General features: G+C 38.1%; 1 protein-coding gene across 9 annotated transcripts in view; it reads right to left on the reverse strand.

Moving 5' to 3' along the window:
* The window catches only part of LOC123869376 (nesprin-1), a 186,773-nt gene that overhangs the window by 46,501 nt on the left and 112,940 nt on the right, over window positions 1–27,332 (reverse strand). For 7 of the 9 annotated variants that reach the window (XM_045912259.1, XM_045912261.1, XM_045912262.1 and 4 more), the window contains 6 exons: window positions 15,701–16,493; window positions 15,467–15,625; window positions 15,168–15,380; window positions 14,763–15,038; window positions 4,091–14,218; window positions 2,443–2,553 (listed from right to left, as the gene is read on the reverse strand). In XM_045912259.1, the coding sequence (XP_045768215.1) occupies window positions 2,443–2,553; window positions 4,091–14,218; window positions 14,763–15,038; window positions 15,168–15,380; window positions 15,467–15,625; window positions 15,701–16,493 (11,680 nt within the window). The remainder of the gene's footprint in view (window positions 1–2,442; window positions 2,554–4,090; window positions 14,219–14,762; window positions 15,039–15,167; window positions 15,381–15,466; window positions 15,626–15,700; window positions 16,494–27,332) is intronic. The other 2 variants (XM_045912263.1, XM_045912265.1) reach the window with 2 other exon arrangements.

Genomic DNA, 27,332 nt, shown 5'->3' on the forward strand with positions numbered 1-27,332 from the left:
ATTTAGGTATCTGACGTAAGACAAAGATGGATTCTAGTTTTGTTTACATAGAGGCTTTGAGTGTGTAGCATGGACCTAGTCTTAAAATATCTTTATGGTGTGTAGCATGATGTCGAATGAAACGGCAAAATCACAGCTGTTGGTGACAGTAACATGCCTATGAAATTATATATCTACTATAATATAGAAATAAAGAAGTTAGTATAGGGCTTTCTCTCTTACGTAATCCCATACGAATGACAGAGACAAAAATCTCAGTGGGCGTTTATCATTTTGAGTCAACAACCGTAATGATTTCCGGGTTCATGTGTGTGAGTTTCTTTATTCCACCATAACTTCTAAATGTCTGAACAGATTTAGATGTATGGGGTATATCGGTGGAGTCCTTCCGAGTGACACTGGCTATAAATTTTTGAAAAAAAAAAAACAATATGGCCGCTGTATGGCACCATTTTCATGTGAAAGTTGATTACTTTTTAACCCCCGACCCAAAAAGAGGGGTGTTATAAGTTTGACGTGTGTATCTGTGTGTCTGTATATCTGTGTATCTGTGTATCTGTCTGTGGCATCGTAGCGCCTAAACGAATGAACCGATTTTAATTTAGTTTTTTTTGTTTGAAAGGTGGCTTGATCGAGAGTGTTCTTAGCTATAATCCAAAAAACTTGGTTCAGCCGTTTAAGAGTTATCAGCTCTTTTCTAGTTTTCTTGTAGAAAAGAAGGTTAGATAACCGTTAGGTTCTTAATATTATGTCAATAGACAAATGTCAAGCTGTCAAGATGGACGTTGCCTAAATACATAATTATTTATTTGAAAATGATGTTTTGGAAAACTCAAATACTTTGGATCGTCGGGGGTGTTATAAATTTTTAATTTACACTTGTATATTTAAGTTCTGGTTTTCTATTTGAATTATTATTAATTATGTTTTTTGGCATGACAGTCGTGTTTTTAACGTATCAATTAAATTATGACTTATCAATTATATGATTTTGATTTTATTTATATTTTGAATAAATTGAATCAATTAAACATTTTATTAAATTAAGTACCGAGGTAATAAAGAGTTATCGATATAATTGAGGGATCGATCATACCTTTCACAGATCCCAATATAAATCAAATATAATAGCAAGAGTATTTAACTGTAATTTATGGCGTTATAACAAGATCATCATTAGTTACGTCAGATAATATGAAAGCTGCATGTTCCGAGACCCAAATAGCGTGGACCAGAATAGTGACTACTTCGACAGTGGCTCACAGGCACAAGTTGAATGCCTGTCCTACATTAAAATAAACTATAATATGTTACTTCGGTAAAACATTGAAATTTTCGACGATACTGAATTATTATTATTATTTAACTAGCTGGTGCCCGCGACTTCGTTCGCGTGGATGAAGGTTTTTTAAAAATCCCGTGGGAACTCTTTGATTTTCCGGGATAAAAAGTAGCCTATGTGCTAATCCAGGGTATAATCTATCTCCATTCTAAATTTCAGACAAATCCGTCCAGTAGTTTTTGCGTGAAGGAGTAACAAACATACACACACACACACACACATACAAACTTTCGCCTTTATAATATTATTATAGTGTGAAGTGTGATTATAAATGCGACAGTGCGCCTATCTGTCTGCTCTGTCGATCTATCTATCTGTCTGTCGGTTATCTTTTCACGGGGCATCCGTTTAATAGAGTTTGATGAAAAATAGCTTGGCTTAGCATCCCAAAGATGGGCTTACTCAACTTTTTATCCTGGAAAATCAAAAAGTTCCTACTGGTTTTCCTAGTCCAGTAAATTTTAAGTCATTTTTGTTAAATATATAATTTGCATCTACCCATCACAATTTTATTTTTAATCTAAATATGTAGTATATATATATAAAGGGTTATATGGAGAAATTTCCTGAACGCAGGGTGCTAAATCAAGTAAAAAACGTGACACTGGAGTTACGTTAATCTGCCAATCATCTACTAAGTACATACATAGAGATGTCAAACCAAGATATCAATAAGATAGATTTACGCAAACGCACATGTCACGTCAATCAACTTGCAGTGACATAAGACTACTGAGTTGTGTATATTTTCACGTAAGCAAAGTCGTTTTTGCGTTAGCAAAATATGGCGTTAATTTTATCAGTTTATAAGGTTGGCGTGACGAACTATAATTTAGCAAACTATGAAGTTATCAAAATATATTTGACAGATAAATGCCCAACCCAACTTTAATGACGAGTTTGTTTCCTTGAAAACTTAATTCAAGGCTACAACTTCCTTGGCCATATGAATGGCCATAATTCAAACCTTTTACCTACCTAGGGATAACTCTGCCACTGGCGCAAGCGACTTTAAAACATTAAAAATCTGATGTATTATGTGATTAACCCATAAATGTATAAAGCTGTATGTAAAATGGATTATATACAATGAAACTCACCGTCAGGCCTGCCTCCATCGCGTCGAGACTCTCGTCCGGAAGATCTGACAGATTCGCTTGTACTATTTTGACTTCTTCGAGCAGCGTTTCAATATCGTTAGACAAGTCATCCTGAGAACACACCTCTATATTAGCCACACTTAATGCATAGTCCAAATGATTGACAAGAGCCAAAATAGATTTTGATACTATTTATACCAGAGCTACTTCTATGTTATTAACTCTACTGATTTTAACTGACCTTTCATCATCAACGTCTATCAAAAAATTAAAGACAAGTCATTAAATTTCGACTGTCAAATTATGGTTTCGTTAAATTACTAATATTGTTACTTTAATTTAGAGTTTTATTAGTCTCAAAAGCTTTAAGACGTCTGACGCAATCGCCAGCAAAATCTATTTTGGCATCCGTGTGTTACAAGCGGTAGGTAAGGGTGTAAAACAGCATTCCAATATGCGAAAATTAAAATCGAAAATAGGAACTACTTGCGTCGATCTTAAATGGATGAATGAATGCTTTGAGAGTTTTAATTAAGTTCAAATAGTTCCTAATTTCGATTTTAAAAGGAAAACATCGAAACATCGAAAACAACACTTAAAATAAATTAATTGTTGGCATGACATGCTTGGTTCACAATTTAGCATTCGTGGGGAATCATTCTGTTAAACATCATTTAGGCTTAAAACTTAAAAACATTCCGCATCGATGAGTTAGCCGATTTGGATCTCAAAACATTTTCAAAAATTATTCCGTATAAATTTTTTATAGTCAAAGATGAAATTCATTTCAAAATTATCTTATTAACAAAAACAAGGTATAAGAAACTATGAATCTAAAACAGAAATAATACATTTTGATATACTTTGTGCAACCTGTGTGCAATATTGAGAAGCTTTTGTTCATATTACAATAAAAGCGATGAAATAAATCGATACGGAACATAAATAACACTACAATCTCATCAACACAGTTAGCAAATAACGTAACAAACAAAAACATGAACTTTAAATCAAACAATTCGTATGTACCTCTGTTTGACTTCTTAAAATCGGGAATTTCAGTAGAATTCCTTTTGGTCTACGAATTCTTGAATAAGGATTCCAATTAGGTATTGGCAACCTTGTCAAATAATCACAAATTTCAAGTGTAATCTATAGTTGTGACTGTGTAATTTTAAGCCCAAAGAAGCATCTAAAATACAATGAAAGCGTCGTTACTGTCTTTCGTCTTGTAGAAGTAAAATTTCTCAAATAATTACATTGAATCTACTTCAAGGGTATTAAATCAAAATAACGAGTCGTTTAAATAAAACAAGCTTAGCAATATTTTATTACAATGTTTATTTCATCAAAACAAATTAAAATATTAATTCATGCTTCTATGCTGACTAGACATGACTAGATTCGTGGATAGCGCAGTAAATATTACGAAATACTCAATAGTTGAAAGCAGCATTTAAAATGCCTAGAATCAAAAGCGACATCTTGCCGGATTTCGCGACTACAAGACGATCGGCAGATTTGGCAGACGACAACAATATACAATACATATTTTTGTAATCAGTGAAATTAAAAATTTTGTGAGAATATCATGCCAAACGTAAATTAAAAAGTGTAATGTTTTACAATACGACTGTAGCTCAGTCACCTTGGCTGCCTTCCGGATCTTCTGTTCGCGAGGCTGCTCCTGCTTGGGGGTGGGTTGGGTGTCGGGCTCGAGGGATGGGGCTGTTAGTGTATCCTCTGGGATATCAAAACCTAATCGGGGCGTGTCCTCGCTAATTAGACCCGTCAACGAATCGTTGGTGGTTTCTAAACTCAAATATGAGCTCTGATCTTTCCAACTACATATTCCACCCGGAAGATCCATGGAAATGTAATTGGAATCCGAAAGCGAGCCATTTGACTGGCGCTGATTTTTTTCTTCTTCATCAGAAGAGTGGCCAGAACCACTACCAGGGTCACGGTCTTTATCGTTTTGATCTTTGATTTCAGTTTCGGTTTGATCATTTATCGTATTTTTGTACTTATTTGCGATGGATGTAAAATACTGACACTCGGCGTCATGATAAATATGTTTTTCAAGCCAAAATGATTTATCGTGGTTGAGATTATTTTCTAATTTTACGCATTCTCCATTTTTTTGTGCAAGCCTATCTAGAGCGGCCGTTTCAACAAAATCGAAACTATTTTGTTCACCTAGAGATTTTTCCGAATCAACCTTTGCTGATTTATCAAGCCAGAAATTATCCGGCTTTAAGTTAGATAATGTGTTAGTAGAATGTTTATCTGCGTTAGTAAATGAGGGTTCAAAATCGTTTGCATGCTTGTTGGAGATATCTAATATTGATGGTGTATTCTGTTTGACAAAAATTTCTTTCCCAGTTGAGCTTCCATCTGAATCTTCTAATACAGAATCAATCATACGGACAATAATGTGATCATCTACAACTAAATTTGTGGTTTCATCTGATATCATCGTATTGCTGGAGTGTTCTATCAATTTTTGTGAGATCGCTGACTCAAGATAAGGAGTCATACTATCAAACGTTTTATCCCCTTTCACAGACACATTCTTTTCTGTAAACTTATCTGTTTCTGTAGCTAGTAACTTTTTTTCTGCTACTGGTGAAGCAAGTAATGGACTCATATTTTCAAACATTTCATCTTCATCCGTGGATACGCTACTTGCAATTAACATGCTATCCTTTAGAGATTCATCTACTTTTGAGGATATGACTGTGGGAGGCAAATTGATAAAAACTTCACCAACTTCAGTGGAAACATAGGCTTCGGTAATTTCATCAGACTTGAGCGATGATAATAATTTAGACTCATTCAGAGATTCTTCATCATGAACTGAAGTATCTTTTTTGAAAAGAACTTCTGTCTCGGCTAGCCTATTAAACTCAGGTTCAGGTGATGCAAGCAAAGGACTCATATTACCAAACATTTCATCATCTTCTACTACAGCTACTTCATTAGAAACTATATCTTCAGTAATTTCATTAGACTTGGGTGGTAAGAATAGGTTAGACTTATTCAGAGGATTTTCATCTTCAACCAATTCATCTTTTTTGATAGAAACGTTGGCCTCAGCTAGCTCATTAGACTTATCGAGTTCAGGCGATGCAAGCAAAGGACTCATACTACCAAATATTTCATCATCTTCTACTACACCTACTACAGTAGAAACAATAGCTTCGACAATTTCATCAGACTTGAGTGGTGATGATAGTTTGGACTCATTCAGAGGATTTTCTGCATCAACTGATACAATATCTTTGACAAAAACATTTGTCTTAGCTAGCTCGTTAGCCTCATAATCATCATCATCACCAAACATTTCATAATCTTCTACTACACCTAGTTCAGTAGAAACATTGGCTTCAGTGATTTCATCAGACTTATGTGGTGATGATAGTTTAGACTCATTCAAACGATTTTCATCATCAACAGGTACAACTTTTTTGATAAAAACATTTGTCTTGGTTAGCTCATTAGCCTCATCAGGCTCAGGCGACGCAAGTAAAGGGCTCATGTTATCAAACAATTCATCATCTTCAAAAGATACATTTGTCTCGGCTAGCTCCATGGATATTTCGTCACTTGTGCCGGACTTATCATTTTCAGGTAATAACATTTCTTCAATTTCTCTCTGTAAATCTGCCATTTTACTTTCAAGCGATTGTTCCTCTGATATTTTATCATCCTTGATTCGAAAAGCTTCAATTTCTTTACTTGGATTTTGTTTTTCAACATTTAATACGTCAATAATAGTTTGTTTGTGATCTACATGAACTTCCTCCAAAGAAGATTTTGATTCTTTGGTATCAGCATCATCCACTAATTCAACAGTTAAAACTTCAGTTTGATTTATTAAGTCGTCTAATCCAGATGGATCAATTTTCCAATATTGAGCTTCGGCATAAAATCTATCTTTGACCGGCGTTTGTAGTGATTCCGGTGTTGACATTGGCGTTCTTACTATTTTTAAGGACTCAGGTGCAAATTCTGAACTTTCTTGTTCTAACGAAGTTACATCTTTTGAGGAAGTAGTATCTGAAATATCGACAAATTTTGTTTCATTTTTCTTATCTCTCTTCTTTTTCTTTTTTTGGTTTGAAGATTCTCGTGGCTCTTGTATTATATCTTTCTTTTCTGAAGGTTTTTGTTCTTCTACTTCTTGAATAAATGTACTCTCGATAGCTTTGTTTGCGTTATCTTTTGCTTTAGATTTTTTCTTTTTATCTTTTTTAATGGGCTGTTTTTCTTCATCCGAAGTACTTTGAGTAAAAGGTATTGGTTGAGACGTCATTTCTTTTTCTCGTGACTTAGAAGAACGATTCTTTTTGCTCTTTTTGGTTTTATCTTTTTCTGATTTAGACGGTGTGCTTTCAACAGATTCATATTCCGGTTTCAAAGTTTTTGCTAAAGCATCAAATTTGTTTTCAGATTTATCCCGTGGCAGTGACGTAGGTGTTGACGCTGACATGGATCGAGTATCTCGGGATCTAGACCTTGATCTAGATCTCCGGTGTCTGTCTACTGTTATAAACCCATCAGCATCAATTTGAACACCCACGTTTTGATTATCATTGTCTGATTCAGCCACTAATATAACCGGAGGTTTATGCTGATGAGTACTTTCTTCTACAATTGTAGCCCACGAACTTTGAATGTCATCACATTCTTTTAGTTGATCGCGAATAGTTATGGTTATTCTTTGCTCGTTATCATCCAATTTTTTGACTGTATGCACTGTTTCAGATGGGTTTTCATCTATTGATAGTAAACCCTCAGCAAGAACATCAGCATAGGACTTTCCATCATCAGCCATCTTAGCCCAAATATTTTCTTCGTGCGGAATATCAGACATAATACACTCTTTGCTAGGAATATTTGTAATGGCTGTATTCTTTTTGTCTTGATCTTTTTTCTTCTTTTTGGTTTTCTTTGATTTTGGCTCTTTTTGATCGCCTTGACAAACCTCTATATCATGCTTAGTATTAGAATCGATATTTTCTACTGCTTGATCCTGGGATTCTTTTTGTTGCTTTTTGCTTTTTGTCAATACTGACGAATAAGATGGTAGGCCCGTTATATCTTCTATTGGTGATAGAGACTCTGATTTAGCTACACTCTTTAAAACCTCATCGGGCCCAGTTTGTGTCTCTTCCTTTTCTTTACAATTTTCTTGTTTGGCATTTACACAAGCAGGTAACGTACCGTCACTCTGAGCTATTTCAATAGATTTATACATATAAGATGGTCTAAATTCAGGTGCATCAGCTGATAGATTAGAGTACAAAACTGTATTTGTAAATGAAGGTTTGAATTCAGGAATGGAATCAATTTCGGGAAGGAGATCATGCAAACTATGTATGGGCGATTTTTCAGGGCGCGTTGTGTTAGCATCTGCGTCAGTTGCATTAAAATCTTTGTTAGTAACGGTTTCATTTTCAGCGTTAATACTTTCTAAAGTAAATTTATTTGGCTCCGGTAGATTAGGATCCGTACTTATCATCTCAGTAAGACGTTTATGCGTATCAATAGGTTGTGAAATTTCTGGCGTAGATTCAGATAATTTAACACTTTCATTATTTATAAGTGCTGACGAAGCAGAATCAGGTTCATCTAAGAACTCAACATTTTCAGAACTTTGTTGCAAATGTTCTTCCAGTAGTAATGCTGAGGTTACAGGAATTATTTCAAAATCTGTTTCTAAATCTGAATCATGGATGTTTTGAGGGGCATTTGTACTTTGATCTGCAGATACATTAATAGATTGAGAAGTTTCAGAAACTACAACTATTTTATCTTGTTCAACATCCCTATTTATAGATGTGTGCGTGACATCTTCAATTGTTTCATCAATTAACTTTATTGCATCTTCCACAAAATCATCGTCGTATGTTGTTATAAATGAACCTGATTTTGTTTTATCACATTCAATCAATACAAATTCATCATCATCGTCTTTTATTGAGAATGGTTCATCCACAAGAGATTCTGCAGTTGGACATTTTTCAGTTTGTTGTTTTAACGATGCTTCTTCATTTTTCATAGAACTACTAAATACAATGGGCACAAGTGATTCATTAATATCGTCTAATCTTAAAACAGATGGGATTTCACATGTGACCGCTTTTTCTGGATCGATATTTTCATTTACAATTTTATCGTCAAGTTTTTCCACAGACTTGACGATGCAGTGATCAATGAGAGTAATAGTATGTTCTATTTTCAGCTGAGACACTACTTTTTCCTGGTCTGAAATATCTAATAGAGTATCTTTGGCACTTGTAGGTTCTGAATCATCGATTTCCTGGTGCGGAAAATCTTTTGAAACGTCTTCCAAAATATTTTCGGTTCTGTTTGAAATGTTCTCTGTTTGATCAGCAGATACCTCTGTTGTATTACTATTGGTATTATCAATGAGTGATTTTTCCATAATTTTTGTATTATTGCTGCTTACAAAAGATGCATAAAGTTTCTCTGCATCGCTGACTTGATGATAAGTGTAAAGTGGTATTTCGAAAATAGGATTTTTATTATTTGATTTTGGGTATACACTATTTTCTGAGGTTTCTTTACTCACTGTAACTTCTTTTTGAGATAAACTGGATTCGTTAGTCATTTGAGATTTAGGTAAAATCGTTTTGGAACGCGAAGATATGAGCAACTTTTCAGCATCGTCTATCTCATTGTAACTAAATCTTGGTTTTTCAATAAGAATGTCTTTATTCCTAGATGTTATCTCTTGAGATGACGTAAAGTTCTCATGTGTAGTTTCTTCTTCGTATTCATTTTTTGATATATTTTCTGAATAGTTTATAACGTTATCATCGTTGTTGACACATGATGAAGTTTGATCATCTGACTGAGTACTTGAAAGTACTGGCCATGTTACTCCAGATTCCGTAATATCTTCTTCATTGTTCTTACTCGATTCTGATCGAATAGTAGCAAACAGGATATCTGCATCTTTTATATCTTGATAATTCTGAGAAGGAAGTTGATCGTATATATTTTGATGGTTTGTATGCTTTCCCTTATTATTATCGATATTGCTTTCTTTTGTATCAGTTTCTTCTAAAGATTGTGAAACATTACTAGTAATATCAGCGTTAGATGTTAGATCAGAAATTAAATTTGACACATTTATACATTGTTCTAAGATTTCTTCTCTATTTGATTTAATTTCAGGTATTGCGTCTTTGATTTCAGTTTTTCGTTGATATTTACTTAAACCAAATAAGCATTCTGCATCTGAAATCTGCTGATAGCTGTATTGAGTGGGTTCAAAGCTGAACATTTGTAATGTTTTTTCTTTCTCAACTTCTTTTCTCTCTCCATGAGTCGCATCTTGTAATGTATAATCGGGAATCTCATTTTCGTTGCCCATTTTAGATTTTAAAATTTCACTTGTATTATTTAATTTCGCAGATTTTAAAGTACCTAAAATATTTTCAGCAGCTGCTAGTTCTTGATAACTATAGCTAAGATTTTCATTGCATACATTATGTTTTGTGTTATGTCGGTCTTCGGTATTGCTGATTCCTTCAGAATTTGATAACTCAGTTATTTTTAAACCTGTTCTTTCATTATTGATAAAATCTGATGTATTTTGGTAATTTTGTTCAGCAACAAAATCGATATTTTCTGCATCTAAGCTATCCTGTAATATATTTTCTTGCACAATGGGGTCTTTTATAGATTCTGAAGTTTTTAAATGAGCAAACTTATATTCAGCATCAATTATATCTTGATAATTAATACTATTAGCTTCATCTACGACGTTTACGTCATTTTCATTCGAAAAATCCAAGATAATATCTTTTTCTGATTCTTGAATTTCTTTTGAAATAATAGATAACTGTAGATTTTTCTTCGAAGATATATTGTCGGTTCCACGTATAGAAGTAGAGCTTGCACCTTCAGCTCTGCTCAGAGGTAAATCTTGTTCATGAATCATCTCAATCGAATCTAGTTGTATTTCAGGATCTTCAGATTTATTTTTTTCCAATTTGATCTTCATAGAATTTACGCGATTACTTAATATCAATTTACAATATTCGTAATCTAGTTGTTGAAAATCGAGCCCAATTGAATAAGTCTTAACCTCATCAGCAAGTTCTTTGTAAGGAATAGGTTTATATCTTTCTACTAGTCTTTTTCTTTTCTGAACAGATCCGAATATAGCTTGCTCAAGAATTTCTTCATCACCTTCACTTTCTTTAGATTCAGACAGAACAGGTAAATCATCAATTTTATCTTCAGTATTCGGTTCTTCTTGACTCATATCATTAGAGTCTTTTATGATGGAAATACTCTGAGAAACAATTTGAAGATCTCGTGATCGGTCTTTCATTTCCTGTAGTAAATTTATTTCTTTATCTGAATTACTCTTTTCCATAATAATCTCTCGGCAAATCTCTTCTATTACAGGTTTGGAATCAGAAAACACATTTTCTTTATCTGTGCTACTTGCTTTAACTTCTTCCCTCTGAACGACCATTTTCACAATATTTGTATCTTCTGGTTCAATTTCTTTTTTCTCTGAGTTATTCTTTTCTACAATGTTTCTACGAATTTCTTCGATTATAGGTTTGGAATCAGAAAACACAACATTTTCTTCATCTATGTTACTTGCTTGAACTTCTCCACTCTGAACAACCATTTCCACAATATTTATATTTTCACTTTCTATTTCTTTTTTTGTAACTTCGGGGTCAATCACACTACAAGTAGCGTTGTCAGCATCTTCAGTGGCCGATGTTGTATTTTCTTCATGTGATGAATCTTCTAGTGAATTACTTTTACTACTAAAGATTTTAACAGTTCTAATAGGAGGAAGCTTTTTCTCTTCATGTGTTATTAGATAAATGGTTCGGGTTTCTGGAACGTGTTCTATTGGTGCATATTGAGTAATTTCTTCTACAACGCTAACTTCACGTTCTTTATAAGAACCAGTAATAAAGAATTTATCATTATTATTCTGTTCATTTATAGAACCCAATGCTTGGGGGTTTTCTGTTTGAAGTGTACTTGTTTGTGGTGGACACATTTCTACTACAGAGCTGATAGTAGTTTCTAGTTCAATTTTTTTTTCTACAGGATTTTTTAGATTCACACTATTTTTATTATCTTTTAGTATAACAGGTATCAGAGGTACCTCTGATAAGATCGTTACTTCAGAAGCAATTTGCTCTGAATTATCACTAATTTTAGATTCTTCCACTGGTTCTGTGATTGGTTCAAAATTGGTTTCTGTATCTTCTTCTGCCATCAAAGCATTCCAATCCATGGTGATAATACTAGTTTTGACAGTATCTGGAATATTTTGTTCGCTTTTATGCTCTACTGTGGATTTGTGTACTTTAGAATCAATTCCATGTTCCTCATCGTGTTCATCTTTACTTTCAAGAGTTTTGTCCTTAGTTTTTCGCTTGTTTTTGTCACTCTTTTCAATTTCTTTTAAGGCTCTGTCTATATCGTCCTCTATAGCACATTTGACTTTCTTACTTTTTGATTTCTTTTTATGAGATTTAGCTTCTTTATATGGACTATCTTGTATGTATGTAGCTTCTGGTATATTAGTATCCATATTACTTTTTTCTGGTAATTGTCTACCTTTTGTGTCGATTTTCTTTGACTTTACTTTCTTTTCACATTCATTTTTACTTTCTACTTTCGTATGACTTACAACTTTCTCCTGTGGTCCAACTTTTAAATTAATTTTATCATCATTTATATCAGACTTATCGAACTGTGCTCCATCAGAGTCACGTATTACAGACGTAGGTTTTGTCAAGTTAACCTCTTGTGTTAATATATTTAGATTGGCACTTTCGTCATCAATAAGTAAAAGTTGAGTGGAATCTTGTTTCTTCTGTTTTTGTTTTTTCTTATGTTTTTCAATTTTTTCCTGTTCTGTGATTTTAGTCGATAAAATATTTGTTTTTTTAATATTTGCCTCACATACTGAAGTCGTTTTAAGCAGTAAGTCATCAGACATTATTTCTTTGGGTGCGGATTTAGTCCAACTTTCTGTATGGCTTAAGTCTTCTTCTACCACAGTGTCAGTAAAACCTACAACGTTAATTGTTTCAGGTGTAAGTAGCCCGATGGGCTCTTGTTTTGAGTTTTCATATTGAAGAAGGCTCTCCTCGTCAGGTGATATTAGATTTTCAAGAGATACTATTGTAGACACATCTGCTTTTACAGATAATTTATCTACTGTAAATTCAGAAGCAGATTTTGCTGTCTTATCCTGTGGGGTTTTATGTGATTTCTTTTTTTTACTTTTACTACAAGTAGACCCATCATTTTCTTTCGACTCTGGTTTTGAATCAATTATATTGGCTGTGGGCATTATACCTCTTAATTCTGAAGTACTATCTTTGCTTTTGTCTCGAATTTCTTTAACTTTTCTCTTTTTTTGTTTATCAGATTCTTCAATTTCTTTGATAGCTTTCTCGATTTCGTCTTCTGCATCTTTACTTTTTTTTGCTTTATGCTTTTTCTTATTTTTTTTCTGTTCAACTTCTGCTGTATTTTCTTTAATTGGCGTCTCGATTTCTGAAATATTTTGTATAGTTGGACTCATATTTTGAACCTCAGTGCCTTCTTTCTCTTTAGTCACAACTACCGTAGGACTAATTTCCTTTATTTTCATTGGTGAAGCAAGCGCAGGTATTTTTTCTTCTTCTATCAGTTCAACATTATCCTCAAAATCTTGAACCTCAATAACTTTTTTAGAAATTTTCTTCTTCTTAGACATTTGTATATCATGTGTCTTTGTCGGACGCTTGTCCGGAGCTCTTCGCTGTCTGGGCATATCCCTCGATCGACTGCGTTGAGACGGCCTTTCTTGTCTATCAGTTTTTAATTTAGTTGAATCTATTGGTTGAGTTTTTGGTTCGTATTGCATCGGCGGAGATTTTTCCACTTCAACCACGATTTCTTTAACCATTTCGACTTGTGCCACTTGCGGTTTTGGTAAGGATGTTACACTTTGCGTCTTTGCTTGTTTACGTAAGCCGAGAGCGAGTATTTCTGCATACGACAGATCTTGAGATCGACATTTCGTCGCTGGGCTCACTGATCTATCACAACTCTCTTGGAGGTCTAAATCTTCTTCGATTTGGGACTGAATCTCCTCGATCTCAGGAGGCATCGATTTGGTTTCACTTTCTCCATATTCATTCGCTGGTTGCATATAATATTCAGACATTTCACGAGTATCAGTTTCATAATAAACATCAGCGTCGGTCACAAACGCATCACTCTCACTTATTTCGCATACGATTTCACTAAAGCCTTGCACTGGCTCACTGCATTCGACCGGTTCGTCGACCGGTCGCACCACACTGATCGTTTCACTCGGATACGTGTCTTCCGGCGTAGCGTCTCTGGAGCAGGATCGTTCCCTTGGCTCGCGCTCGTGAGGCATTCTGTGCATCGGGAGCATCTGGGCGCTCTCGGGGCGCTCGGCCGGCGAGGCGGAGCGCGAGCCGGCGCCCTTGACTATCTCGGCGTAGGTGGTGCCACCTGGCAGCCAGGCGGGGGAGCGCGCGCGCGCCGTGCGCGTGACGGGCACGGCCAGCGCGCGCCGCTCGGGCGTGCGCGGGCGCCGGCTGGCGCGCGCGCGGTCGCCGCTCGACACGAGCATGGCCAGAGTGGCGGCCGGGTCTTCCTCGCCGGGCGCGCCGAAGTACGGGTCGAGCTCGTAGATGCTGCGCGTCAGCTCTTCGATACGCCGCACGACCTCCTGATACGCAAGTACGGACATACAAGTTTTAGAGTGGGTTCGGTGTTACGAATGGTTGATGAAAGCTGAGGTTCGTGAAAGGAAACGGCCGTGATTGCGATGTCGAGTACGTTTATTTCGTAATCGTTAAAAAATATTTATAATAATAGGAATAGACGATCGAGACTTAAGAGCTAGGCCGTCGCCGTCGGGCTACGCGTCCCGCAGCGGGTCGGCGTCCGGGCCGCCGCGCTGCACTATCAGTTTGATTCTCTCGTTCCGCGCCTGAACTTTGCTCTGGAGCGACTTGACTCTCTCGCGACATTCCTAACAGAGGATAGCGGCAGAATCGGTTAGTGGTCGGGTGAGGGGCAACAGAAAGAAAACAAAAAATGAATCGCGTGGTCGGTGATAATGTACATGTGGCGGTGGGTCGGACTATCGGTGCTACCGCTAAGCGTCGAGCGCCGGGCGCTGCGAGCCTCCGGGCCGATAAACAAAACTAGAACGCTAGGCTACCGAGTGCGCGCATGTGTGGTGGGGGCGGGGTTGGGGGGCAGCTTACCTGCTGGTGCTGCGCGGCGCGCTCTGGGTCGCGCGGGCTGTAGTTGGGCTGAGCGGCGCGGCGCAGCTGCTGCTCGGCCTGCAGCAGCTGCGCGCGCAGCCGCGCCACGTCCGCGCAGTACGCCTCCACCTGCGCCAGCGCGGCCGCCAGCTGCGTGGCCTGCGCGCCCGTCTGCGCCGCTAGCGCGTCCAGCGCCGCGTGTAGCGCGCGCGCTGCCGCCTGCACGCCCTCGGGCGAGCGCGACTGCGCCGCCACGCCGTCGGGCCCGAAGTGTACCTGCGGGGGAACAGCGGGTCAGGTGCGCTCCTTCCACTAGCTTTCTGGACGATCCACAAACCTACGCTAAACTGCATGGTCAACATCATAGTCGAAGTCGACGATGAATCAAAACACATCTTGACTCACGTTGAGCTTCTCGACCGCGTACGAAATCTTCGTTTTCTGCGTGGAAATATCGTTGATCAATTTCTCTCTCAGCGCCAGTCTGTCCCTCAGCGGCTTCTTCGCGTTCTGGGGCGCCTCCAGCGTCCGCGCCGTGGCCTCGAGCCAGTGGCCGACGTCCTTCAACTTCTTCTCGCATCGCTCCCATTCCTCTGCCAATTCTTGTAGTAAGCCGTTCTAAATAAAATATATTATTAATATTTATTTAATTCGAGTAAGTACAAATATTAATGACTGTCCTATAAAAATATTAAAATTCGGACCGTTTTCGCCAAACGTTTCTCGACGTCGACGGTGGCATTCTCGGCGGCCTCGAGTCTCGAAGGAAGGTCCCCGGGACTCGTGACGCGCTCTATCGCTTCCAGCTCCTTGGCCATGTCTGCTAAATTTTTAGCTTGCTGCTTACAACTCTTGAGAGCATTCTGAAACAAGACAAAGAGTATAACAATTGTTAATCCAAAATAAAATTAAACATCGACGTAAGATCGAGGCGGTACCCCGTATTCAGTCTGTTTCTGTTGCGCCTCCTGCAGGTCGGCGAGGGGCAGCGGCCGCGCGAGGAAGGCGCGTTGTGTCTCCACCCACAGCAGTACTTTTTCCAGCAGCGATGAGAACCGCGCCACGGCGTCGCACGCGTCCTCCACGGCCGCCTGGCGCGCCTCCAGCTCGCTGCACACCGCCGAGAACTGCTCCGTCAGCGCCGACACCGTGGACTGGATGAGCTGCCGCTCGCCGGAGTCCCGGCTGCCTTCCACGATGGCGCGTGCGTTGCGCGTGAGGCGCTCCACGCGGTCGGCCACGCCGGGGATCTCGGCGCGCGTGGCCACGAGCCGCTCGCGGTAGGGCTCCGGCGGTAGCGTGCGGTCGCGCGCCGTGTGCTCCGCGGCGCGCACCCACGCCTGCACGCTCTCCACGTCCGCCGCGTAGTCGCCGCGGGCGGTGCGCGCGCGCTTCCACTCCCGCTCCTTCTCCTCCATGGCCGCGGCCAGCGCCTCCGCCGAGAGCTCTAGCGCCGACAGCTCCTGCGCCACGTCCGCGGGCGCCGAGCCGCCGTAGCGCCGCCGACTCTCCTCGGCGAAGGTCTTCGTTCGCTGCGCGAGATCCGACACCTGCTCGGCCAGCCGGCGTACGCCTTCTTCGTCGTTCTCCCCGAACACGTAGAAGGTCCCGACCTTGGCGATGTACACTTCGATCTGCTGCCGGAGCTCTTCGATCTTCTCCGACACGCGATCGAACTCCGAAACTATTTCGTCTATCTCCGCTAGTCTCGCCGCGAGCGTCTGTCGCAATCTGTGAAAGAAACGAGTTTTTAATGCACGTTTAGAAGGAATCGCATCGGCGGAGCTTCTGGCTCGGAGAGCTGCCAAAACGCGACGAAAATAATTCGGCGGTGACGCCGCAAGGTCGCGTGGCCGATGGCGCAGCGGTTACCTCGTCGTTCGTGGCGGCGGCTCCGCTCGCTTCGCCCGCCCGTCGCTCAATGAACCGCCGACGGTCGAGATCCGTCCGATCTCATCGCGTCTAATTTCGTTCCATGCGATTGTGTTTGCTATGACATCAGCGAAGTTTCAGTGCACTCGTGTTTACGTTTAGAGTCGGCCCGGGTGCGCGAATTGTGGTGACGTGACACGGCGACCTTGCGCCTAACTTGACAAGCGATGCGGCGAGAGCCTCTCGACTTATTGCGCAACGGCTGACATGCGCCGAGGGAGCCTGGCCCCGAGCCGGCCGGCGGCGAGTGGGCGAAGTAAACATTAATAGAGCGCCTGCCAAGCGTCGCCGAGCGCCCGAATTCCGAAAACCCCACGATTCTACGGCACTAAGTCGCGAGCACGGATGACTCACCGGGAAGTATGCGCACTGCACAGTCACATGGGTGGCACACGTCCGCATGCGACACTACACGGTTACCAAGTAGTATTCCTTTGGATACCGTGGATTACAATTGGGATGACGAGACGAGCGCGTTTGACATCGCGGAAGGGGTGTCGATGCGCCGCTCCGTGCATCGCTCAAACTTTGAAGTCTTGAAACCCCGTAGTGTGGTGGCGAATGTTCTTGTATAAATCTCCAGTTCACACTGCGGGCCCTGACCCACTGGCTGCGCAGTGCGCGTGCGCGGCGCGGCGGAACCTCGTCCACCGTCGGAATACGTAACGATTACAGACACGTCCCCCGAGCCACGTCTGGAGCGGTATCGATTCAAACTAACCCCTATTGTAGAGTGGGAAGTTCCAAAATGACCCTTTCGTCTTCTCGCTTATTGCGTTTGTGTTCCGCTGAACAGATGTCTGATAGATTCTATTAATAGCTATTGTACTGTATAATGTGCTTACATGAAAGTGTAAGGTTTTTTCAGCATGTAGCTATGTGTTAACAATGATGTTCCTTTGATTTACCGTGAAGAAAACAGACATTCAACATCATTAAATTGATTCATCATAATCAATCTATTGCCGGTCAACTACTGAGCACATCTTTGAAAACATTATAGAGAACTCTCTGGCATGTAGATTTTCTCACGTTTTCCAAAAAATTAGAACCTGGATTTGACCGTCTAAATAGAAGGTGGACGTCTTAACCATTACTCTACCACGCCACGGTTAGTAAAATATTCACGTTGTCCAATTTTTAGATTGTAAAAATGACGTCATCATTGTTTACGTATTTTAAAATTTCTAATTGATCACGGTAAGGTTCGGTAATAGGTATAATAATGTATGCACCCCTAACAAATTCTTCCCCACTTATCAGAAATTCATATTAGTCATGGTTCAAAGGGCTGTCAGCGGGTTCTATGGAATTTACATCTATTAGTGAATAGGTGACATGCAGTTTGTATTAATAGTTCAGTGGTAAAAGGACGAACAGATTGCGTAAGGTTAGGTCCACATATTGAATCGGATCTACAAAAGTACCGACTTAAATAAAACTTTCGTTTTCTAAAACAAGGGGTGAGAAACTGTGATTAACTGTCCCTAAACCATAGTAGATACTCGTTAAATATTTTAATAGTGTTTGTAGTCTGTCAGTCTGTCTGTCCGTCTGCCGTGTCTGTCAGGAAAACCTATAGGGTACCTACTTCCAGTTGTGTTTATTCTAAGTTCCCGTTGATCTAGAATCATGTTTGGCAGGTATAGATAAGTCTTATAGCACAAAAAATCCAAAACCGTGAATTTTTGGTTGCATCACAAGAAAAATGAAAGGGTGTTCACAAAAAAAAATATTTACTATACTTATCACATTTACTACATAATTTAAGTGTTAGACGTACGTAGGTATATCTTGTACGGAACCCATCGTGTGCAAGTCCGACTCGCACTTGGCCGGTTTTTTAATTTTAAGTTTGTGTCATGTTTATATAGGCCAATTCTATTTGTTACAAAGAGCCTATTGCAAAATCTACAGAAATAGCAAGATAGAATTTTTTCATCAATAATAAATATGAACGAGTGTACAAAAATGTGGCCCAGGAATAAATCCGGTGCCTCCTCGAAACGATATATAGCTTCTGATGACGTTACATTTTCATGGTTGACAGCAGCTGTAGAACAACCAAGGAGATTCGCCTGAACAACAGAGTGGCTATTTCGAATATTTTCAACATTGGAGTTTTCAACGTTTTTAGAGAAACTGACGAGTTTTGTAGGATAGGTTCCACATAGGGTGAGAAAAGATGTACAAAAAATAAAATAAAAAATCAATCCTAATAGTAATAGTTCGGATGTTTATTACATCTTTACACGACAATGACTGACCGATTTGGTCACCACATAGGGGTTTCGGTTTCCACCTGTTTTGGTTTCCACATAGGAGGAAAACATTTTAGAAAATTCAAAAAAAAAACAATCCTAATAATATTATAATTAATGTGAAAGTTTGGATGTTTGTCTGACCTAATACCTCAGGAAATCAAAAAGTTCTCGCGGGATTAAAAACCTATAACCACGTGGACGAAGTCGCGGGTAATGTTAGTTAGGTTAAGATAATAAAATAAAAATATTTGCTTTACCTAATTGTTTATTGTGGATATATGAATAAAATGGAACAATACCTCAATTAAAATATGAGATCCTGTTATAAGTATTTTAAAACTAGCTGATGCCCGCGACTTCGTTCGCGTGGATGTAGGTTTTTTAAAATTCCCGTGGGAACTCTTTGATTTTCCGGGATAAAAAGTAGCCTATGTGCTAATCCAGGGTATAATCTATCTCCATTCTAAATTTCAGCCCAATCCGTCCAGTAGTTTTTGCGTGAAGGAGTAACAAACATACACACACACACACACACACACACATACAAACTTTCTCCTTTATAATATTAGTGTGAAGTGTGATGATTTTCAACAAAGATAAGAGTCCGTACTTATATCTGAAAGAAAAGTCTAGGTTTATTTGTAAGTAAGAGATACCTAGTTTTTATATCATTAAGAAATGTCATAGCTATAATGTGAAAGCTTAGTAACTACTGAGATCAACTAGAGTCTAGACATAGACAATAGGCTTGTTTGGACCTGCCCTTGAGAAATCGAGGAGAAAGGAGAAAGTAAACGTTGCTGTACTAATGTGATCAGAGCGGCGCAACTAATGTATCTTTAAATCAATAATCGGTATAAGTAGTTTTATTATACCCTAGTACCTACTACATTGACGTATCTATGTTTCCGATAAGTAGGTATGTACCTATTTAACCAGAGTAGGTACACTCGGAAAAATAATTCGCTTGGCAGAGCATACTAATGCGCGCGTATGTATAACACACAAAGATACGACCCGATGCTATCCGATAATAGATACACTCACACTTACTACACTCACTCACACTTCTAGATAACCTTACCAGTCGTATAGGGTTGCAAATTTCACATTCGTCAACATAGTTCTGATGGCCGAGTGGTAATAGTGTTGAAGTTCTTAAATATGGCGTGAGTTCTAATCCTAGTGGGGGATTGCTTTTTTATTTTTGCAATTATTTATTTTGTCTTCTTTATACAGTCAAAATTATCATACTTTCAAACAATATAATTATAAGCAAGAAAAAACAAAAATAATAACACTTTTCTATTTTAGAAGTTATTTATTTGTCTTTTGTGCAGTTCATAAATTATTATAATAAGCAAGAAATAAATAAGACGCTTGTCAAAAAATTAACACATCAAGTTTACAGAAAGTATACAAAAGAGGAAAAAAAATTGACATACTTTATCTACTCCTATTACTCCTATAGTAATTTAAAACCAATATCGATGTGAAGTATGCTAAAAGTCGGTCAAGTATGAACGTAATGTTTTATTTACGTTTTGGGTTACTTTTAGGTTTGTGAGATGAATCAACATGTTAATTACTTAGTTAGAAATCAAAATCAATTATAACTTCTAACTGCAATAACAATAACATCACTCACAAATAGAATTAAATTAATTACCTATACTTTATTTAATAATGTATAAAGGTAGGCCACCCTCGTAAGCTATTACTTTTTGTAATCGACTCGTCATGTTAGTAACCATATTCCAGCAAGTCTATGCTGCCCCACAGAGACTCCCAGGTTGAAGTTACCACTTTATTCAAAGTATAATATATCGTTTACCTGTTGTTCTATTATTATAGTATTTTACGTCCATCCTTGTCCGACTCAAAAGATTTTTCATTATTAAAAATAACAACGTAATTACATCAGTCAAAGTTTATATATTTCATTGCAAAATGAAAGTCTATGGTCCTGGTGCAAACCATTCGTAATATTTTCTTCGTAATGTATTCCGGCCGCACGCAAATGCTTCCGCACAGTTTGTAGAACTACATTGTGCTTGGTCGCTGTCAACCAAATTTTTAAAAAGGAATCCACGCTATGCATTGCAACGATTTCTTGGTGGTGATGTGACTCCATCTTATAAGCTGATGGTTTGGGCCCAGGTCAACAATTGTCTACATGCCCCGTTTCTCCGTAGTGACAGACCCACAAGCGCACGGTATTCATCTGTAAATGATTATATCCTGGATTAATACATAGGTTACTTTTTATCCCGGAAAATTAATGAGTTCCACGGGATTTTTAATAACCTATATACACGGGAATGAAGTCGCGGGCATCAACTAGTATTTAGTATATTGGTTACATTGTTATATTATAATGCGTCTGATTAAAAGTATTAAATGGACTAAAAACATTACGCTAACATTTAGAAAATACTAAATGCACATAAGTAAAACCATAAACATAATTTCAATACGAGTAGGTTATATTTGTTTACTTACCGATATCATCGATTTCGGTTATCGAAATATTCCGCTCAAATAACAATCTCTGCTTTTTAAACAAAGATAAATAAATGTTCCATGGTGGTGAGAAGTTCAGTAGTTATTCAGTGTGAAAAATAACACAATACACCATAAATGAATTCACTATACTAGGATCTATTAATCCGCGTGCTCAAGTTCTATTTGACAATAATTTATAAAATAGGTAGGGTAGATTTAAAAAATGGGACATCAACTTGATATTGCCATTCTGTAATCTATAGGTATACCTACACCGCATAATTTATCGTTTTGTGGGTTCGAAACATTTCAGTGATGAATAGACCTTAACTGTCTTGTTTTAAAGCTTAAATTCGTCCACATATCTACAGCCAGCACTGCAAGTGAAAACTGCTAATTAAAGTCGTGAATTTTAGACGTTATCTCAAGGTGGTTTAAGGCCATTTTACTCTGACATAATTGTGCTTCGACGATCGGATTCTATCAGCGTGGGTAAGCGGCAATACTACCTAGTGCCTGCTGTGGGGAAATCAGCGAAATATGTAATTTGTAATTATTGCAAGTAGGTATGGTGAAAAGAGACCGACAATTCATTAAAGAGAGATAGGTGTAAAATAATAAGTAAACGAGTTATGCACACACATAATGCTTCGTTGTGTTGCCTGCTTACCGATTTGTTTTGCTTTGTGTACCTATGATTTCGAGAGTAGTGCTCAGACAAAATTAAAACGAGACAGCGTTATATCGCTGGCATAATTCTATCTCGTTTTAACTGAAACTTCAGTCTGAATATATCCCAGCCTGACTCATAATGAATTTACATGTATTTTTATATTTTTTATTTTTAATCTTTAGCTTATTTCTAACTTTTATTTTTGTTTCGAAAATTTTATTTACTGTATCTGCTTCATATTGTGTGCTTTTTGTCACAATTTTTTTATTCAGATACAAGTTAGCCCTTGCCTGCAATCTCACCTGGTGGTAAGTGATGATTCAGTGTAAGAAGGAAGCGGGTTAACCTGGAAGGGAGGCAGTTTTTATTAAACCCATACTCCTTTGGTTTCTACACGGCATCGTACCGGAATGCTTAATCGATTGGCGGCACGACTTGGCCGGTAGGGTGGTAACTAGCCACGGCCGAAGCCTCCCACCAGACAAATTGTTATTGATAGGGATTGTAATTTTATTGCCTGAAATAAAATTCATTTATTTATTTGCAGGTGTGAGTTGCCATGCCGGCTTCCTTGCAAGACCAGCCCTGTTGCTATGCCTAAAACTACGATTATATTTGTATCTGTACCGTACGATTGCTAAGCTGCGCCTAAGAGCCGTGAGCTAATATTATAAAGTTGAAGACGGTTGCTGACATCATCGGAGGCCGGAATCATCGCGGCCCGATGACCTAATGATTTAAATATTGTCATTGCCTTCGTGACGTCATTTCAACGACTTTTTATTCCCTGTTTCAATGATTTCAAAGTAACTGAGAAAATGAAAAAAAAAAATCGGGCAAGCGCGTGTCGGACTCGCTCACGAAGGGTTCTGTACAAGAAACAACATTTTAATTTTTTAAATTTTCATGGCAGCCATTTTGAATTTTTATTATTTGTTGTAATTGTAAAAAATACACGCTCAACCAAAATTTCAACTTTAGACCTATGTTCACTAGATACAGCCCACTGACAGACAAACGGATAGCGAAGGCTTAGTAAAAGGGTCCCGTTGGCAGTTGGCACCTATCCGGTACGGGGCCTAAAAAATAACTTTTTTATAAGCCAGCCAACAATTTCAGCTGTTACAAATTAAAATATGAAATAGGTAGGTACTTTTCCGAGTTCTAAACTAAGTAGGTACATTTTATTGATTGGGGAGATATGAGACGACACCCACTAATGCATGAGTCAGCTGGTTAAAAATATGACATGTGCAGCTTGCAATAGTGTTGCAATAACTACATGTGGTAATTATTTACACGCTAAAACAACCCTTCGTTTGGTTTGAACTTTACTTGTGGAGTTTTGTCCTTCTGGAATATATTATCTAATCAAAGGGAATATGTCACTCCGTGGCTTTACAGTCTATTGATTGAATTATTTTTAACCCCCGACCCAAAAAGAGGGGTGTTATAAGTTTGACGTGTGTATCTGTGTATCTGTCTGTGGCATCGTAGCTCCTAAACGATTGGACTGATTTTAATTTAGTTTTTTTTTTGTTTGAAAGGTGGCTTGATCGAGAGTGAGAGCTATAGTCGAAGAAAATCGGTTCAGCTGTTTGAAAGTTGTCAGCTCTTTTCGAGTTTTCTTATAGAGATTTTTGTGTCGGGGGTTTTTAAATTTTAAGTTATTATATCAAAGCTTTCTCGTATAACCGCAACAGAGCCTCACCCGGTAGAGGCTGTAAGTTGTTACAGCCCTCAATCTGGCGTAAGCATGTCTAAACATGGGAAATCGAATAAAGATGTCTTGTCTCCACCTTATCACGAAAACATTCCAATAATAATAATTATTTAATTATTGATTAATTAATGTTATGGGTCTTCCACACCTCAGCTTTATCATACCTTACTCGATGCTAATATACGAAACAAGAAACTGCCTGTCTGTGTGTTTGATCGGTACCTACCTACGGCTAGATACCTACTGATTATGAGCTGGCTTCTTACAGCGCGTTGATATGCGCTTTGCTAAAATATACCTACCAATCTACAAACTAAGAAGTAAGATAAGACTATATTTTAGAACAAAAAATATTTGCGCTTGGCTACAATAAGTTAATTCTAGAGAGTGTGTCAAGGATTTCTGGATTTACACGCTGAGTCGATTCATACCATCAATTTATTTTTCTTTTTTAATCTTCTTTATAACGTAAGTAGGTATCTACCTAATAGCGACCTTCTATAAAGACTTTATACCTATTTTTTTATAACATACTAGCTGATGCCCGCGACTTCGTTCACGTGGATGTAGTTTTTTAAAAATCCCGTGGGAACTCTTTGATTTTCCGGGATAAAAAGTAGTCTATGTGCTAATCCAGAGTATAATCTATCTCCATTCTAAATTTCAGCCCAATCCGTCCAGTAGTTTTAGCGTGAAGGAGTAACAAACATACACACACACACACACACATACAAACTTTCGCCTTTATAATATTAGTGTGATGTGATAGTGTGATTGTGGTTATAGGTACCTATAATATAAAGCGTAGAGAAGGGACTATAGAGCGTGGACTAATATAGACGTGGGTGAAGTCGCATCAGCGAGGCCCCTTTTCTTTCGTTCCCAAGATCTATCCTACCAAAAATGCTTTGACACAACACAGGTAGCTCATGATAGTGAAAAAGTAGAAATGCGCGGTGGGAGGATATCCAAAAGCATATATTATACCTACTAACTTAGATTTGAAAAAATAGGTTTTATTTTGTTATTACGTGATTTAATTTTTTACAAAAGTAATGTTCTTTGGCTTCTTGCTTTACTGAAGTCTTTACTTACTTTACTTAGCTTTGTATTATTATTAATGATTTGTAATAATTTTTTGCAGCTAAGCCTGCTTCGATTAAAAGTATAGCTTGAATTTTAATTTTCTTAGCGCGAGGCCCCTTTAAGTGCGACGCCCAGGCACAGTGGCTGTGATGGTGGCGTGGCACCTAAGATTACATTAAGTTCTCCAAACTGTCGTTAATTTAAGTGTCACAAATTAAACAACACTAAGCGGTTGCGTGGTGAACTCTAATTTATTATAGTAACTACAGCAGAATTATAGTTAGCAAAACTTTGCTAAACTCTCATAATAGCCCTATTTTGTTCCCATCGAGATGGTAACAGTGTGGTAACAGTAACGGACCTACCTACTTATCATTCTTTCTTCTTTGTTGATAAAATAGCTATCCAACCCACGCATCGCTCGGTTCCGAATTTCATTCTTTGATGAGGGTTCATGTTATAGAAAGAACTACATGCAAAATTTCAAGTCTCTAGAGTCTAGACCCAACGGTTAAGCTGTACCTACCTAAGTTCCTGTCAGTCAGTCAGGTTATTTATAACAAGTAAACAAGCCGCAAGTAATTTAATTTCACACAAATAATTTTTTTAATGTCTCCTGAAAATTGGATCACTTTAACATGCGTGTTGTAGAAATCACTGATCCAACTAGAAAAATTAAACATAACGAATCCGTGGTCCAACCACTTTGAGTATCTAGTAGATGTCTACCTCCATACCTACTTATAAATACGAAAATACTTGAATATAAAGATTTTCAGTGGTTTTCATATAACGTTTCGAGGTTAAAATAACTTGAGCAAATAAAATAATATAATACCTCGCATCTAGATCAGGTCACAAGCGCCGTTTAATGTTACACGCATCACCGCAATATTATTCTTAAGGTAAGCGCACATTGGCCACTTGCGATCGTGTTTTTTGCAAGGGTTCCGTAGTCCGTACCCGACGGGTGGCAACGGCAAGCCTACGCTGTTCGTCCATCTGCCTGTAAGCAGGCCGTATCTCATGAACCATATTATTATAGGTAGAGAGTCGTGTGTTATTGCTGCTATAACAACAAATAATAAAAAAAAACAAGCCAAGTGCGAGTCAGACTCGCGCACTGAGGGTTCCGTACACGTATTTTTTCAAAGTGATCCTATAAGGGTTCCTTATAGGATCACTTTTTTCCTTTTGAGGTACGGAACCCTAAAACCCAGTTTTTTCTTCCGTTACTTTAGTTTTCTGTTGTTTCTGTTATTTTTTTTTCTTTTGTTTCTGTTATTTTATTTTTTGTTGTTTATGTTATATTGTTTCTGTTATTTCTGTTATTTTATTTTTTAAACATTTTTTTAAAATATGGTAATAATGAGATGATAAATGAATTAGAGAAAAAGGTATTGTGGGAGATATGAGGTCAAAAAATCTTGTTTAATACGCCAAGAACCCCGCAAACAGCTGATTGTGGAAATGTACCTACTTATTTAGTTTTTTTTGTTCAGTGACAATTTTAACAAAGAGGTATAAGTAAATGAAATTAGATACATAATAATTGATCGTATTCACTTAACCTTGTTAAGGAAAAAGGTACCTAGCCTATCTAGTTACTTACCATAATATTTTTACCGTATCTTTCACAACGCTACGAGCGACGGATGGTTAGGTAGGTACTTATACGTATCTTTATCATTTCATTTACTTAAACGCCCTATAACTGGAAATATGAAAATTGTTTTCATATCAAATTATCCCCCAAATACAGTAAAGTGTGCTTACTTACTTTATTTTATCTGAAAATACAGTTATCGGCAATTATAATATATCCATACATACATTTTACAGACAGTCGCCCTTGACCGCTCCGTGTATGTCTCATACATGATACATTACCAATTTAGCAAAACGGTTAAGCCAATCAAGCAATAAAGAACTTTGTTTAAAGGGGCATAGAGTTCAAACCAATGATGTTTCTTTTCTGCAGGGTTGACAACTTAATTTTTTTTTATGAAGTAGCGGGCAAACGAGCAGGCTGGCCCCCATTATTACACTTCACACTAGTGACTAATATTATAAAGGCGAAAATTTGTGTGTATGTGTGTACTCTTTCACGCAAAAACCACTAGCCGGATTTGGTTGAATTTCGCTTTATTACTTATATCAAGAAAACTTCTACGATTATGTGGTATATGTATGGAAAGGGAAATATCCTTGGTAAGTATTAAGAAATACGACACATAGATAAAAGGTCTATTGGAATAAAAAAATACTTCATTTTGACAACCCTAAATGTGTACAAATTTAATTCAGCGTGCAACCTGGACCCTGCTTTTTGTATTTGCCTACAGAACCCCTATTTCGTCGGCATAAGGTTCAATTTCGAAGGCGTC

Source organism: Maniola jurtina, chromosome 11, assembly GCF_905333055.1.
Source record: "Maniola jurtina chromosome 11, ilManJurt1.1, whole genome shotgun sequence".
In the NCBI taxonomy this organism is placed as follows: Eukaryota; Metazoa; Arthropoda; class Insecta; order Lepidoptera; family Nymphalidae; genus Maniola; species Maniola jurtina.